The 17714-nt window shown below is 40.3% G+C and overlaps 1 protein-coding gene across 1 annotated transcript; it reads right to left on the bottom strand.

The window, feature by feature from the left end:
- Positions 1-1204: 1204 nt before the first annotated feature.
- cacnb2b (calcium channel, voltage-dependent, beta 2b) lies at positions 1205-16954 on the bottom strand. The gene is made up of 14 exons (XM_054767727.1): positions 16586-16954; positions 10122-10187; positions 9906-10028; positions 9685-9824; positions 8634-8695; positions 8515-8540; positions 7479-7559; positions 7329-7387; positions 7126-7235; positions 6960-6968; positions 4614-4765; positions 4084-4179; positions 3429-3602; positions 1205-2298 (listed from the first exon to the last, which is right to left on the bottom strand). Exons 1-14 carry the CDS (start codon positions 16601-16603, stop codon positions 1747-1749), a joined length of 1668 nt encoding a protein of 555 aa, XP_054623702.1. The 5' UTR covers positions 16604-16954; the 3' UTR covers positions 1205-1746.
- Between the last annotated feature and the right edge of the window lie 760 nt (positions 16955-17714).

Below are 17714 nucleotides of genomic sequence, written 5' to 3'. Positions count from 1 at the left end.
GGTTTCAGATAAAAACCCCGCAAAAAATGTTGCCGATATTTTTGATAAATCATTACAATTCTGCTATCCACAACAAAAAAAAGTATTGCCAAATGTTGCAATTTTGATATCTGAAAAATTAAGATTAATCATGTTTGTGGGGTTCTTTTCTGGATAAAACCTCATCAAAAATCATGCAAATATTTTTCATAAATTATTATAATGCTGCTGTCCATTAAAAAACATGTATCCCCAAAAGGTTTTTTAAAGGATGCTCCAGTCAGGGTTTTATGCTGCCAACTCTGATACCGATCATCCTTGAGTGAAATCAGCTGATACCAATTCTGATACCGATGACAAGTGTGTCATTTTTTTAAATTGACTATTGTTTACATGATACAAAAAAGGGAACTATAAAATTACCTTCACTTAGAGAAAACATATTCTTTTGAGAGAACATACAGTATATGACTGGTGAATGAGACGCCTTCTTTAAGGAGACGTTGAATATGAGATCAAGTACATTGGTGGAGCTAGCAGGACTTCCAGGAGCACGTAGGTGGGTTCCACGTGAGAGAGCAGCCAGCAAACCTGGTGTCTTCCACCGCCGACGAAGGATAATTCAATTATTTTGGGGGTTATTTGCTGCAGACTTTTGACGCACATATGCATTTGCATTTGCAAAATTTATATCACTGTCACAAACGTCAGGTAAGTCCCACACGGCAGACATGATTGTTTTGGGTTTGGCACGCCAGCGTGGTGTGAAGGAAAGGAAAGTGAGCGGGAGATGCTCGCTACAGGCTGCGTGCTGCAATAGTACGAGCCAGAGGGGATCGGCCTTTGTGATCGGCGTTGAAAGGCATTTATTGGCATCTGCCCATCAAGTGATTTTTCTCGGAAATTGGCCGATTTTGATCAGTGGCTGTTGGATCGGATCATCCCTATTTTTTAATTTGATTTATTAGATTAAAATAAAGTAAAATGAATATATCAAATTTAAAAATAAATGTATAAATATATTTTATTAAATTAATTAATTTTGTGGGGGTTTTGTTCTGATACACCCCCCCTCCCCCCACCCCACCCCCAAAAAAACCCCAAAACAACAACAACAAAAATTTTCGGTCAACATTATAATGCTCGTCTCCCCTAAAAAACCTCTATCATCTGAAAAATTAAGAAAAATCATGTTTGTAGTGTTTGGACAGAAAAATAACAAATGTAAAATTTTACTTTACTTTATTTTAAAAGTGAAAGAAATATGTGTAGTTTTTCAGAGAAAAACAGACAATTTCCCATAATTGGAAGATGCATGTCTTTTAGGGGACGGTGACAAATTGGTAGGCTGGGAGAAATCACGCAAAAGTAAGAAAAGAAGAATAAGAGTGACTATTTAATTTCACCTTTTAGTGTGACACCCACATTAACAACAGAATGGCTTCGCCAGAAGAAAAGGAAATTAGTAAAAGAGCCCAGACCTGAATCCAATTGGAAATCCGACAAAGATGGTGCATGAACAGGAATGTGATCACTTTCTATAACCAACAAGTTGGCAAATATGGTTCCTACACCAATAAATGTAAATGCGTGGGGATTCAGGACAACCTGAGCGATAAATTCAGCTGACACAGCAAAAAAAACCATGACCATGTTAGTGAGAAGTTAAACCTAAGAAGTGATGTTTTTCATCTTGCTGTGGAACCAGTGCACATCCAGTACATACATACTGTATATGCACAGGTGGAGCCAAAGCTGGAGAAGAAACTAGTGGAAGTGTGAGTCCCTCAGCCTCACGTCTCTTTCCCTGACCTTCATCCTCTCCCTGTTTCGGCTGTGGCCATGGTGGTAGTTGTATGCAGGGTTTTGGTCCGGATGCTGAGGCCTGTGCTGCCGGTTGTGTTCATTGTGGTCCTGCTCGTAGTCCTCCTCGCCGTGCGGCTGGCTGCTACCACGGTGATGACGATGGTGGTGGTGGTTATGGTGGCGATCTCTGTGTTTATAGCGGACATCCTCCTCCACTGCCTCCTCCTCCTCCTCAGGGAGAACCCCGTGAGGAAGCCTGTGGGTGTGTCCTGTTGACGGAGCCTGGCGCTGGGGCTCCGTCTTGCGGTGGTGGTGGTGGTGGTGGTGGTGATGGTGATGACGCGAGTGCTGGGCTCTCTTCGCTTCCGTCCTCGGGAGGTGCTCGTCGTCCTCGTCCTCTCTTTGACCCTCGTGGGCCCCCTGCTCCCGGGCTGAGGGGGTGTCCTGGGTGGGGGGGTTGTCGTGGGAACCCTTTCTCTTGGGGGCTGTTGGCTTCTTGTTCTTCTGCTCGTCCTGGGAAACACAAAGCAAACACAAAGAGCCACAATATCATTTATACGATATCATAATGTGGCGAAATGCATAACAAAATATGAGGAAAAAAGCACTATTAGCATTATTTTAATACATTTCTCAGCAGTGTCTTTATCAAGAATACCCACAATATTATATTATTTGTATTTAAAATGATTAAGGCCACACTGAAAAGAGCAAATATGTTACAAAAAAAATATATATATGATGCACTTATTTTCATTATACATTTTTCATTTTTTAGATAATAATTATGTGTAAAAAATATTGTTTTTTTAATACCATTAGACACATTTCTAAATATGGAAATGCATTAAGCACATTAGGAAATGATTAGGATTGTTGTTTTTAAAATAAAAATAATCACAATATATTGTATTAAATATGAATACAAATTTATAAATACATTAATGACATTACAAAATAATGAGGATTAAAATGATATTTTTTAAATAATATTAAAAAACATGCAAATATTTTTGATACAATATTATAATATATATAAGTTATATAATATATAAGTCCATTAAAAAAAACATGTAGTGGATCTCCAAATGTTGCGTGTCATCAAGCTTCTTCCCACTCCTTTTTGGACATGTGGAATAGCGAACTGTAATATGTGATTTATCCCAATGTAATATATATGCATGTTCAAAAGAAATTAAACTATTATCATTACCATCACATTTTTTTGTACTGATACTGAAAGATAGAAGTCTTGGACTTTAACATTTGATTTAAAAAAGACTGAACTGCGGTGTATGGTAGCAACAGGACATGAGAATCGTGCAAAGACAAACATACGAGTGAAATGATGCAACCCTGCTATGGTGGACTTTGATGGTTTGTCACTCACCAGCATATTTCACTTGTGCATCTTTCCAGTAGAAGGTTCGAATGGAGAGACATGAAATGACAAATGAATGAATGGAAACCAAAACACCAACCACCAAAAATGCAAAAAAGCACAAAAGGTGATGTTGTAGTCAATAAAAAGAAGCTTCCCTGCGTTCTTTTTTTTTACAATGACTTTTTCCCGATATGGCACAGACTCTCTGACCAGACTGGATGAGTGGGATGAGACCATGACATCACAGGCCCCCCCCTACCGGCATGATTGTGGGACCAGTGGGCAGAGTGTTCTCAGCCAGCTGGGCCACCAGCGCGTTGGCGGGCTCCATCTCTGGAGGATGGGTGGCTCTCCAGTAGGACTCCAAATAATCTGCAATGTGCTCGCAGGCATCCGTTAGTTGGTTCTCGTCTAGGATGACGTCAAACATCTCCTTCAGGGTGGAGGAAAAAAATAACATTTCGTATTAATCAAAAAATATATGTATAATAATGAAGTAGTATATTAATTAAATGGTTAATTAAGGTCCCACCCAATAATACTGTATGTCTGGGTGACACAAGCTAGCTAACACTCTGTGGCCAAATGAAACATGTTTTTAAACACTTAATATCACTACTGGGATCAGTATGTTAAACTATAAAACAAGTAATGTAATTTTACAACAATTATGCGATTTATTGTCGACAACAAACTCTTTAACGAGCTTTCAATGCTAACTCAAAGGTCGACCTCACACTGCAGCCCGGACCGTCCTGTTCGGTAGTGGAGTAAGGTTAGCTTTTGAACGTAGTTGCTTCAATATTTATTGCTTGGCTTAAACTTAAAGTCTTTTTTTAACGTATTTCTTTCACCCAACTCTACGAACTTCCGGTTTGAGCTATGCCCCTATTTAGCCACTAGGAGGTCCTCACCGGCGGACACTGGGCCAGCTTGTCTGCAGCCACGAGCTGAACATTGAGATGTTTGGTCTGAGACTTGCCTCTGGTCTTGATCAGCCTGGTCAAAACCTGTGCAAAAATGAAGGTATGGGGGGGTAATGATGTGAATTTCTGTAAATATACACTACTGAACCAAAATGGCTACCACAGCATTCTGCAGTGCTTTCTGGCACGCGTCTTAAGTGGGCAAGATAACAAACACATGAGGTGCACAAGACAGTCTCCAGAGTCCAGAGTTAAGCTGGTTTGCGATGCACATTTATGGGACCTTTATACAATGGAAATCAAATAATCTTCAGAAAGTTGTTTCAGTTGCAGGAGCACCCATAAATACGTAGAACTTTGTTTGTCTGTCCAGTTCATCTACATGGCGCTGCAGGGTGCTTTGGTAGCCCGTTTGGTTCAGGGTGTTCTTAAACTTTTCATTAGTAGTTTGTACAGTATGTCTTTTACTGGTAAGTACATCAAATTTCTCATCACAGTTTGGCCCAGCTGAAGCTTACCTTTGGAGAAGATATCTTGACATAAACAAGGATCGGAGCCAGGGAGGTCTTGGAAACCTGTATAGGGTGGTTGACGGTGTCTGCATCCAGAACAACCAACTGCAGGCTGCGCGCAAGTTCAAATATGCGCTCCACTTCACCCTGGATCTGGGCTGCAACAGCAGAACCACACACCTTGCAGGTCATTTATGCTTTTTGTTGAAAATTGCAAGTGTTTGTAGCCTAAATCTAAGCATTTTCTAGCATAATTAACTAAAATACAAACAGTGGAAGCTTTTATTAGCGTGTTTTGCCCCAGTTAACGTGCCATATGGCACAATATGGCAAGCGTCTTGTTGTGTTATTAATACACTGCATGAGTCCAACTGCCTTAATGTATTTTTATCACAAATGTCCTTGTTAGCATCCTTAGCCTACTAACAAAATGGCAACCGGAACCGGAAGTCAGATATCGGTGTCTAATGTCAGCTGCGGTTGGCTCTGAAAAATGTTCACACAAAACATATTTTTGTCATTTTAAAATTATACTTTTACACACAAAAACCAATTATAAATGCATATAAACGATGAATGTAAGGAATAAATGAACATTTACGGTTACTTTGACCTTCACTGAAAACGTGACTGTTCCCAAAGACAGAGATCAACAACCACCAAGTTCCTGTTTTGTCATGAGTTATTTTTTTAGTTCAATAGTGTTTCTCACCTTTTTTTTTTATCAAAATGCAGGCACTTGCAACTTTCTTTGGCTACATTTTGGGTTATTGAGGTGAGAAACACTATTGAATTCAAGAAATAACTCGCGCAAAACAGGAAGGTGGTGTTGAAGAATGTGTTGAGCTCGCTGTCTTTCGGAACAGTCTCATCAAGAACCACTTCTTCAGTGAAGGTAAAAGTAACCTTAAATGTTTATTTATCCCTTTTATTCATCATTTATATGTATTTATATGCATTTCTAATCATGTTATGCATGTAAAACTATAAAAACATGTTTTGTGTTCAAATGTTTGGCTTTCTGGAACAAATGAATTGGATTTACATTATTTCTTATGAGAAAAATGTATTCAGTTAGCGTTCAATTCGGTTAGAGTCAGACCATCTGGAACAAATTAATGATGCTAACCAAGGTTCAAATGTATAGGGCATTCAGAAGACACAGTCAAATATGTTGTGATGATATGTAATATTCTACACTGGTCTCTAGGTGTCAGTAGTGTTACTGTAGTGTTCTGTGAGGCAGACTTGATCACTGGAACAACAGGCTTTTATTGCAGGTTTGAATGACCTCACAGCAGGTGCAATAATCCCTAACCTAATAATAATCACTGTTTCACACAAGGCCATGTAGGTTTGGGTTTTTTCTCCCTTAATAATAACAGGTTTAACTTTAAAAAACACCATTTCGTGTTCAGTTGTGTTGTCAATGACTAATATTGGTTTTGGTTTGGTTTGGTTTAGTTTATTAGAACATGAAGGTTACAATGGAATACATCTCATGAATCATCCTTTCACAGTTCCACATGTCCAAAAGGAGTAGGAAGAAGCAAAGCTTATTTATTCCTACCCCTCATCCATTCCACAACTAGTACAACACCTGTTGTTCACTTCCTGCATTCCATGTCATGTTTTCTATGATAATCACAGTAATAATACATAATAAATAACACTAAGTAGTACAAGTATATTTAAATTAGCTTGATGATCTGAAACATTTAAGTGTGGCAAACATGTAAAAAAAAAAAAAAAAAAGAAATCAGTAAGGGGGCAAACACTTTTTCACACCACTGTGTATATTCTCTATATATTAGGGATGCTCTGATCGATCGGCCACGACTAGTATTGGCCGATTTCCGTAAAAACCATGTGATCGGTATAGGCCGATTAATGTCTTTCAAAGCCGATCACAAAAGCCCGTTGCCATGCGGCGGCGTCATGACAACACAAACATGACATGAACGTGCATGTGTGCTGTGTTATGCAGGGTTGCCAACACCTGTATTGAGCCGACAAGGAACTCACTTCGTCCCGTATTGCAGTGAGAATTAACACTAGTCTGTAAAACCTCAATGGTTTCACGTTGACAACTTGACACAGGCTACGACAATCGATGCCAGCGTGTTTGATTACTCCCTCGTCCAGGGGTGTATTTAGTCATTTGGGGGGCCCAAGACAAACCTAGTCATTGGGGCCCTACACGTGCTCCTCTAATGGCGCCCCTGACCAATAGCACTCATAAATAAACTGAAAAATGTACAGTTAATCCATGTGATCAGTATCAGTCTCGCTCATGGATGATCGGTATCGGATTTGGCAGCATAAAACCCTGAGTGGAGCAGTCATACGTACCAGCAGTATCTTGGGGGTGAAAGAGCGACCGTGGAGACAAAATGTAAAGAAAGCAAAGTAAAAAGTTACATACTTAAACAAAACAGTAATTTTCATTCAAGTACTTGATGTTGTGGCCGGTGACTGCATAATTCATGAGTTGAACGTCAGCCTGTATGAATGGTACCTAAATTGGAGCGGGTGTTGGAACGGTCGATTAAGGCTTTTTTTCCAGGGTTGTTGAGTATGGAGCGCTTGGCCAGAGAGATGTCTGCTGTGACCCGTGTGATAGTGATCCTGTAGAAGGAGAACAAGCAAAATATGTGATTAGAAAATATATTTCATTCTAGCACGAATGGTATGAACAATGAACATCAACTGAGAACTGACCTGCCTTCAAATCTATGTTTCAAAAAGTCAAATAGAGCTTTCTGCATCATGTCTGTCACCTGAAATGGAACAGGGTTTCAAGCAAAACAATCTTTAAAAAAAAAAAAAAAAAAAGCAGATTAAATTGGGAATTAAAGAGACCAGGCTCACCTCTAAGCCCTTCAGCGATGGTCCCATGAGAACCACAGGACGCATGGTAGGCACAACGTCATACATGGAAACCTGCTCGCCCTATACCGATGAAGAAGATACATTTTCAATTGCACCTCACTTTGACAAGTTGGAAAAAAATAGTTAAACATCCATTAAACACATTTGCACCATAAGTAACAAATCTATTCAGCTAACCGCTAATCTCCTATAGTTTCCGGGTGCATGGTCAATGAAAGAAGATAACCACTGGGGTCTCTTTGAAGTATCATAAGGCGAGCTTTATCTTCTGTACCTCTGCATGTGCATTGTTGTTACACTCGTGTAGGATTTTTTACAATGCTATTACAACTGCTATTAGAACATTGGTTCTGTTGCTGCTGTGCTGCAAAATATCATACTGAATAAATGACCATTTGTACTACCTGTCAAAGGTTTTAGAACATTCCAATTTCTCTGGAGGAAAAACCTCCATTTTTAAGTGTTAAGATGGTCTGTCTCTCTTCCATTGTTAATTCCCTGTTTCTTGTCATTTTTGTAGCAAAAAATTACTTTCTCCAGTACAATGCTGTTCAACTTATGTTCACGAGGGTATAGTACCACAGTGTGTTCCAAACACTGTTTTTATGCAGACAGAGGAGGTAGTAAGCACTCAAGAACATGGAACACCTGTAGGAATTGCTTGCACCAACTGATCAACCTCCATTTCTGCAGAACAGCTTTAAATTGTTGACCCATTTTGTGTCCTTTTTCGCATAATTCTGACATACACATTATTTTTCAGTTTTGGGTAACCTTTTTTTAACCTCTGGCACTTCACCACTTACCTTTGTACCATTTCAAGCTATTCATCAGACTTGAACGACTTCAATTTCAATCAATAACTGGAAAATGGGGGTGTTCTAAAACGTTTGACCGATAGTGTGTACTATACAGTATGTTAGGAGCAAAAAAGTAGAAAAAAAGGCCAACATTGTAGTCAATTTTATCCAGTCCATGGGGCGGAAAAAAAGAACGTGAGCAAGGAGTCACTTACCGGCTTCTTTTTCACCTGCTGGTTGGCTGTTTCATGAGACAGTAGACACACTCTGTGTTAGGTACCGTGACATCACCAACATACTGTGTGAACTTGCATTCTGGTCCACCCGCTCTGACCTTGTGAAGGAGGCGTGTACTTTTTGGTGTTCATATCTTGAGCCACTTGTGATGCTGCTTTGCTGAGAACGGGACAAAAGGAAAGACTGATCAGCAGACGGAATGTAACCCTCCATGTGCCCACCGCTCTACCAAGCTGTACAGTCCAGTTTTCTTTGACATCGTACTCAGGCAATCTTCAGGTAACGTACGAGTTCCGTTCCTAGACTGTGATGTACCGTAAGTCCAGTTTTGATGTAAGTCGACCCTATACCTAAATTGAATCTAAAAAGAACCTAAATGTGCACAGAACGCAATACACAATTTTCGGGCCTCAGATCTGATCCGATTTCGATTCCCATTACGATGCTTTGGTAATGTTATTATAGATTATGGGACCGAAAATGTTTTTAGAAAGTAACTAAGGTAAATACAATAACACATTTTTACCAAACCTTATGTCATTAAATTTGGAATTTGCTAGTATTGTTGTAAATCCCATGAAATAAAACTCTTACAGAGAATTCAGTCAGCGGTCAGCTTCACTTTAATATTTTAGAAAAATAGTCAAAACACATATGGACTTGGTGCAGTATTGTAAAATGTAATGACAGTAATGAGATGGGGCAGACCTACAGGTGTCAGGTGGTGTTCAAAATCACGTGTGTTTTTCTGTACATTTCTGTACAACTGCGGTAAGTAGTGTCGGCAATGCAGTGTAATCATGGCAGGACTGAGAGTGAATCCATACATTCAAAAGGCGGCAAAACCCCACAATCCACAACAGAGATGGGCTGGTTGTCGAAAACAATACTTTTTTTTTTCTTTGGTTCGTCAGCCCAATGGTTGTGACGCCGGTCAAAACTCCGTCGGCCGGACCGCAATAAAAGTCGTCTGCCCAACCTTGTAACATGCTTCGGCCCGACGTCAGCCATTGATTGTGTGTTTATGGGGTAGTTTGCATGTTACTGCAGTTAATGAAGATAAAATGATTGAGGGATTGAAAGATAATGAATGATCCATAGTAAGCTTATATTATGCCGCTGTCCATGTGGAAAACATGTTGACATACTTGGCTAAGGCCTTGGCAGCCTTCCTGGCCTGTACTTCTCGTCGGATCAGGATGGTTTCTAGGTTGACTGGACTGGGGATGAAGCCCACCACACCATCCTCCTTCACTGGCCGGCCAATCCACCATTCATTGTTGAATTTCTGTGATCACCAGAGAAGAAAAGACCATATGTAACCTGTAACATGTGGGGTTCACACTCGGAATGCAGTGTGTTTGAAGACCTCTTTGACGTGGAGGAAGTCTCTGGCCTCAAAGGTGACCGCCTGGCCGGGCACTGGTACGTTGTCATCATCGGCCGGCATGTAGGAGAAGTTGCAGCGTACGGCAAAGGCCACAGCCTTGTACTGAGGACACAACAACCACAGTTGGCTAACATGACGTCCTCAGTTATTGTTATTAACGACTGCAAATACCTGAACAACTAGGAACAAAATTACCTTTGCTTTCTCCAACTGAACCTGGGCATTCCTCTCCTCAAAAGCGTCTGAGTCCTGACGCTCTCCCTGATAGAGGACAAGAGAGACCTTAGTTTATTTATTATTCCTCTGCTTTCATTAACACTGACCAAAGTCAAAAAGTACCCCCGAACAAGGTACCTTCAGGGCACGGCTGTTTACTTAAGGCTGGCATAGACATCTGGTCAACACAGCATTCTCGCAGTATACGCCAATGTCACCCACCCACTAACACATACACACACACACATCCATGAATTATTCAACAATGCAGCGCTGGCTGATGACTTTTAGAGATGAGATTGTTCACTTGTGATTATCACGTGGTGATCATTGTAGAAGTAGAAAACAGAGCTGTAGAAGGTATTCAAGGTCTCCAATCAGAAGCCATTGTTGTGTACTTGTGTTATTAATAGTACTGTAATGTATAGTTATTAATTGGTGGCGCGGCAGACATCAGAGGCCTGCCAGTAGACCTGGAGCACCAGACTGAGTGTAAAAATTCACTGATTTGAACTTTGCCCCTAGCTACGGTGGCCATCTTGTGTCGTACATATGGCCAATGAATAAGATTCTTCCTCCAATGTCAAACAATACTTATGGAAAAGTTAGGTTCCAAATTTTGTCTTGCCCTATTGAGGGCTTCAGGAGTTTCCTTTGTGTTTCACTCATATTACGATAACATAAAAATTAAACACTATATTACATTTGCTCAAAATCGGTGTACAAACTCTCCGCATCTTTGGCCATAGTTAACTCATAATTAATAACATTTAATCGCACATCTGTAATAAGTAGGGATGTAAATCTATTTGTGATAAACGATTTGATACGCAACTACAACGATAACTACATCAATTTTCACGTAAAGGGATATACATTTTGGAAATATGGGCCATTGTTTTATTAAAAAAATAACATAAAATTACAAATCCCACAGTTTTTGCATGTTTAAACTGTGTTTGACAGTCCCTGAATGCACTTTCTAACTTTGTCCCATGCTGCATAGATAGACTACTACTGTATTTTTACTCTTTTTCTTTCACCTCATATTTGGTTCCAAATGCTGATACTATGTGGGAATGCGTAAAGGTAAGATTTGATGACCTTACTGAGTGCTAATGTCCACATTTGTTTGGTACCCAACCTCTCTGAAAAGCAAAGTCTAGGCTTGTACTGGTGGTTGGTGGGTTCAAAAATAACATAAATTAGAAAGTAACCAGTTTTGGAATGCTTATTGCGATACTACAATTTGGAAAGCTGCACATTTCTGTGTGGCACACACATCTGTAGAAGAGCAAAGTAAAGTGCAAAGCATGAAACTCTGGACTCAGTGAAATTATAAACCAGGGGTCAGGAGCTTTTTTGGCTAAGAGAGCAATGAAAGTCACATGTTTTATAATGTATTTCCCTGAGAGCCATATAATATTTTTTAACATTGACGACAACTAAATGTGTGCATTTTTAAGCAAGACCAACAATTTTAGAATATAATAAATCTGTGAATGTATTATTTTTATTAATATTGTTATACTGAAGCTCTCCAATAATAAATAAAATACTACCATGCAACTTCTGGTGCTGCAAGGAGGGAAGTTCTTCTTGACATCTCAGTGGACCTGCATTAACCAGTAATAATTAAGTTTTGGTGTCTGACGTGGTGTCGGAAAATATTGGAAGGACATCTGCCATTCGCTCTGGCCACCCGCACTGCGTTAGAAAATGGATGAATGGATTAAAATGCATAAGAAAGAGTTATATTTTGAATGTTGTTTTTAACACTGTGATTTTTGTAATGCCATCCTTCTTCTATGCCGCATATGCTCACGAGGGTCGTGGGTATGAGTATTGCAGGGCACATGTAGACAAACAACCATTCCCATTCGCATTCATACCTATGGACAATTTAAGAGTCTCCAATTAAGCTAACATGCATGTTTTTGGAATGTGGCAAGAAACCGGAGTACCCGGAAAAAACCCACACACTCACGGGGAGAACTTACAAACTCCACAAAGAGATGCCCAATGGAGATTTGAACCCAAATCTTCCGGATCTCCTGACTGTGTGGTCAACATGCTAACCATTAGGCCACCGTGCGGCCCGATTTTCGTAATATTTTACTTTAAAACCTCTGCGAAAAAAAAATTAAATAAATGAACTTTATCGTGTTTATAATAGTGTTTATAGGTTCCCTACCCCTGTTATAAACAACATATAAATATCGCTTCTTGTCATTATTTTGCAGTATAGCTCTGAGAGTGACTGAGTGATTCTTCCTCAGGTGTGATATGAGATTAGAAGTATTGAAGGTATTATTCCCCCTTTGCATAAATAGTGCTTTACAGCCATTGCAAGCTGAAGGCAAAACTTGGAAATAATTGACTGATCACGGACATACTGAGAGATTTGTGCAATTTCTCACTGGCACGCCGATATTATTGGAGATCCTTAGTAACGATGCACTGACAATACTAGGTTGCCATGAAAACAGTAGAATTTTTAACATGGTTACGGCATATTATTTGAAATGAATGATTTCTGCATTTTACAGTGCATTATTCTTATGCTAAATCTTGCTAAATTGAGAATAAGCTTCCTATTAGCTTATAGGATGTGTTATTATCAGAAATTGGTACCAAACAATTACATATTCACATATATGTAATTGTGGACATATACATATATGTCCATTCATAAATGGGAAATTGATGTGTCATGCTTCAAAAACACACTCTTCCATGCTTCAATTGCTGGAGCAGCTATCATAACTAGCTGAAAAACTAACTGAAAAACCTAAAAATTCTGTGGCTCATTCACTTGAATGATTTGCCACATAAATCATTCCTCTCTCGTCTTAATTTACCGTCATTAGCTCCCTTAGCTCTTTTAAACTTTGGCACGGCTGTGGTGGGTAAAGTCGGCTTTCCCAACACTTTAAAACCCAGTTATATATTGGAAGTGGCAGCAAAACTGAAATACATGCATGCATCGATTCACTATAAATCTTGATCATCAATATGTGCAATAAATAGACACATTTTATGGGAGGTAAAATCAATGTGTGTCACAGATGAACCACCTCTGTCGCTTCTCTGGGTCATGATTGTCTCTGAGTAAGAAGATTAAGATAGCATGCGTCAGTCAATCCGGGATTTAAAGGGAGAGAGAGAGAAAGAGAGAGACGGCAGCGGTGCGAGGACTCCGTAGCAGTCTTCAGATAAGACAAACAATAGCTGCATTAATATTATCTTAAAGTCTGACTGCCTTGGCATGTGCAATTGAGATGTTACGTTTATAGTCTATAAATAGAGTTATATGCCATGGCTATATGCCACATACGGTATCCCTTCTAGAACTTTCCAGAAAGCTCAACGTACCCTGTTGCTCCATTTACATGACGGAAGGAGAGCAGGTATCTGGATGGAAAGGTACTAAGAGGCTTAGATCACAAGCAATGGGTCAGCAGCACAAACCGCCCCAACTGGCAAATTCTGTCTTCTTTTTGCTATGCCATGTTCTAATCACAGCGCTGGTCTGTTTTTAGCAGTGAATTGATTTTGAGTGGTCAGCATCCAGCAGAGTTACTGTATGTACCTCTGCATGCGCTTAAAAATGTTGGTTGCGCTCCTCAGGTATTGGTGTGAGACTCATGCTGTGTTACACTTGTTCTACTGTTGTTTACAATGAACTCATCAGTCCTGTTAATGCTGGCTGACCAGTTTGCCCCTTACCATTATTACAACATTGGTTCTATTGCTGCAATATACGGTATAAAAGGCAAATTGGGAGACATGTCAGATTTATTGTTATAACTCTGAGGCAAAAGAAGAAGCTACTATTACACATAACGTTCCAAAAAGGAATGTATTGACATGATATTGATATCGGGGCCAGCAAAAAAACAAGAATCGGATTATATCGGCTTGCATCTAAAATCACCGATATTGGCAGTCCAATACAAGCAGCGGCTAGGTAGAGCCCACGTGATCACAACAACAACTTGTGCTAACGTGTTAAGCATGGAATAGCAGTGATGTCGGCCCTGTTTTTTTTTTTTTGTTAAAGTCCGAAAAAGACGTTGCAGTTGAGTGCAACCCTTGTCATGCAGATTCCCGTAGTGGCACAGAACCGGGGTAGTTTAATACGACCAAACTCACTGTGCATTAGAAGCAGCGTTACATGGGAAACTCTATAAGAGAAAAGATGACCATCCTGTGTCAGTGGTGACTGTATGACTGTGAATATTCTCATTCATCCAGGTCACTGTATTCACAGGGCATTTAATCCATCACAACCGGACTGTTCAGGTTGTCTTAGAAGACGTTTCGCCTCTTATCCGGGCAGGCTTCATCAGTTCAGACTAGGTGGGACAAACACCAGTCAGACTAGATAGGACGGCTCTACTCTCAACTTGGTGCAAGATGCAGTGTATTTATCCTCTAAAGTAGGAATGGTTTCTCTCTTTTGTGGTGTCAAATTGGGATACAATGGAGTAAGACCTCCATCCAGTTAACATTCCATTGAGATGTAATTATGGTCATGGACCCACCTGACACCAAGGTGAATCTTCAGAATCTTTTAGGAAGGGATGAAAGGACAGCATTACATGTGGGAGAAAGGTGGTGTCGTAGACCTCCCCCTCTGTTCAGAGATAGCTTCTCAACCTTAACGTAGATGGCTTCCACAATGTGCACATTTTTGTCCTCAAAAGAGTCTTTCTCTTTGAGGTGCAGGTAGACCACAGAGTCTTGACTTGAAGAGTTCGCCTGTCTGTGTTGTGACATGCGCCTATTCAGTGGCTGCTTGCTTTCTCCAATTGAGTTCAGCTCATGAAAAACGGGAGCAAAAACAAAAGCGTTGCGTTTAAGCCTTCTCTTTGTAGTTTAGGTAAAAAAATGTCTACAGCGGTCATTCTCAACTGGTGGGTTGGGACCCAAAAATGGGTCGCAGGTCTATGCCTAGGCGAAAAATAAAAAGGAAAGACCCGATGTCTGTGAATGCACCTCGTGTTCTTATGTGTGCTATTTGCTCTCTACGCCGCCACGGGTAGTGGCATGTTTATGTGTGACTTTTGCAATGACTTCCTGTGAACACACACCATTCTACGTCGTTCTGTTTGTGTTTACTTTGCTGACCAAACGTTTCAGTGAGTGTTGACTATCAGAACAAAGGCTCTGAATCTTGATGTGTAGTTTTTTTTCCCAGATGGGTTGACAGGGTCGGGCACATAAGTTTGAGGTGGGCAAGTTTATTGTGTTGCCTTTTATGAGCCACTACCACTTTTGAACAAATTTGGCATATGGCCCGTTCATGTTGATGGGCTCACCTTGCTCATTATTAATACTCCCACACGGGGCTGTGGCAATTGGCAAAATAACACCCATATAGTCACCTTTACAGTTGTATTATACACTATAGTGGATATGGTCTACCATTTACCATATAGTAGATATAATCAGAAAAAATAAGCCATATTAGACATAAATAAGACTCACACGCTAGCAGTTCCTTGTTGTTTTTTCAGCATGCTTCCTGCGGTGACTAATGGTCAATGTATTGCAATGGTGGCTTTAAATGGCTTTACACTCATATTACCTAATATAATAGATATAATAAGTGTGAATAAGCCATTTAAGACATAAATGAAACTCCTTTTCGTGTGTGTCACAGTAAATGTGACACACAGTAAAAGTGGGGGGCGGACAGATATGGAGGACAGGAAGTGTCATTGGCTGTTCAGAGTTGAGTTTTAGCTTGTCTTGGGTTATGGACCCAACAGTAGCCCGTGTTATTAATATGATTATTATGTTATTATTATTGTGCCTGTTGCGAGATAATTTAAAGTTGCAATAAATGCCTTTTCTGGGGATCAGGGCCCTTGTCACACCGAACTACACCTAGTGGCCAATCTATTAATACTACATTTACAATTAGAATGCTTCTTCTGCCTTGTATTTTTGTATTTTACTTCTTTTATTTAGTTCATTTTGCTATTTTTATGCTTAAAAATGCTTAATTTAGGCCACGAATAAGTTCAATTTGCTTAAATGTGCATATTTTTTTTACTCATAATAGGCCATATTCAACCACAAAACAGCGATCATTTATGAATTAATTACTTCGTGAAAAACCGCGACAGAGTGAGGGTGCGATGTTCTAACCGAGATGTAGCGAGGGACAACTGCACATGAAAACCAGTAACTCTTGGAGTCTTCCATCATGTAATCGTTAGAGACTACAGCACTTGAGATTATGTAACTCCTGCTCCATCCTCATGACAGTGATAGTGATATATGAGCACACGCACGCCGACTGCAGGTTAAGTCAAGTGGAAAGGCCCCACACAAGGATTAATGCCCAACGCAACAGATGGTGCGTCCTGTGACACTTCCTGTCCCGCACACAAGTACACACACGGCACAACAATTACATGGAATGTTTTTACCTTTTTCTTGGGCGGCATGCTCCCTAGTAAAAATCCACGCTTTCATTCCACGCGTGTCCAGGCGGCAGAGATTAAGCTTCACCTGCTGCTGCTGCTGCTGCTGCTGCGGCACCTGCGTTTGGGTGACACACCATGGACCACCATGTTGGATATGTCCAGGCTCGGCCCAGGAAACTTCCACAAAGAGTCCACAGTGATGCGCGTCAAAGTGTTTCAAGAAAGTGCACAAATTGAAAAAAGTCTCTCAATTATTTAAAAAAAAAAGGTTATTCTACACACGGTTGAGGGTTTTCTCTTAATAAGTCTCTGAGTCCTCTGGGTATTAACGGCTTATTCCCCAGTGCGCATCTGTTGCACGCATCCTGACCTCTGAGCAGCACTGAGTAGAACCGCGCAGTGCACGCCGGTTAAATAAGCCCGCCAGTGCATGCGCGATGTGTTGGCCGGCCTCGGCTCACTCACCACGCACACGCGCGTGTGTGTTTGTGGGTGTACATGCGTGTTTTGGCTGCACTACAATGACAGCAGTGTTCAGGGAAGTGCCAGACTACAGACCAGAGTAGGGCAATGAAATTAAAAAGGATTCATTTCTTATCTAATCCTCACCCATAATATTATCGCAACAGTCACCTTACTGTTTCCCTAATTCATCACAGTATGGGGGAAAATGCTGGAGTATCAACCACTTACAGCATAGGGATGCAACACATGCAGTCGTCTCTCGCCACTTCTTGGGTCAAACATTGCTCCCTCACTCTATCGTGGTTTTTCAAATATTAATTAATTAATAAATGATCACTGTTGTGGTTGATTACGGCACGCTATTGCTCAAAAAATACAAGACAAGTCATATGTAGTATTTTGGTCAGTAATGTTACATTCATGAGACATTACCTTGCATTACATTGCCTTAACACTGCATGTAGTGAGCCATGGCATGACAGAGTGAAAAATGGCACAGTGTGAAAGTGGTACCTTTTTGACATCTTACTTTGTCCTTCTTCCCCACTCCGTTTGAAAGCCTTTCTTACGTTTAGAATAAATTAATTGGAGGCTAACTCATTAGCTTGCTATCTTTAAGGCTGTGGCCCTCTCGTGTGTCCCTACAGTGAAGGTTTTTGATGCTCTA

Source organism: Dunckerocampus dactyliophorus, chromosome 2 (assembly GCF_027744805.1).
Source record: "Dunckerocampus dactyliophorus isolate RoL2022-P2 chromosome 2, RoL_Ddac_1.1, whole genome shotgun sequence".
Classification (NCBI taxonomy): domain Eukaryota; kingdom Metazoa; phylum Chordata; class Actinopteri; order Syngnathiformes; family Syngnathidae; genus Dunckerocampus; species Dunckerocampus dactyliophorus.
Note: the sequence above shows the minus strand (reverse complement) of the source record. Positions and strands in the feature narration are given on the sequence as shown.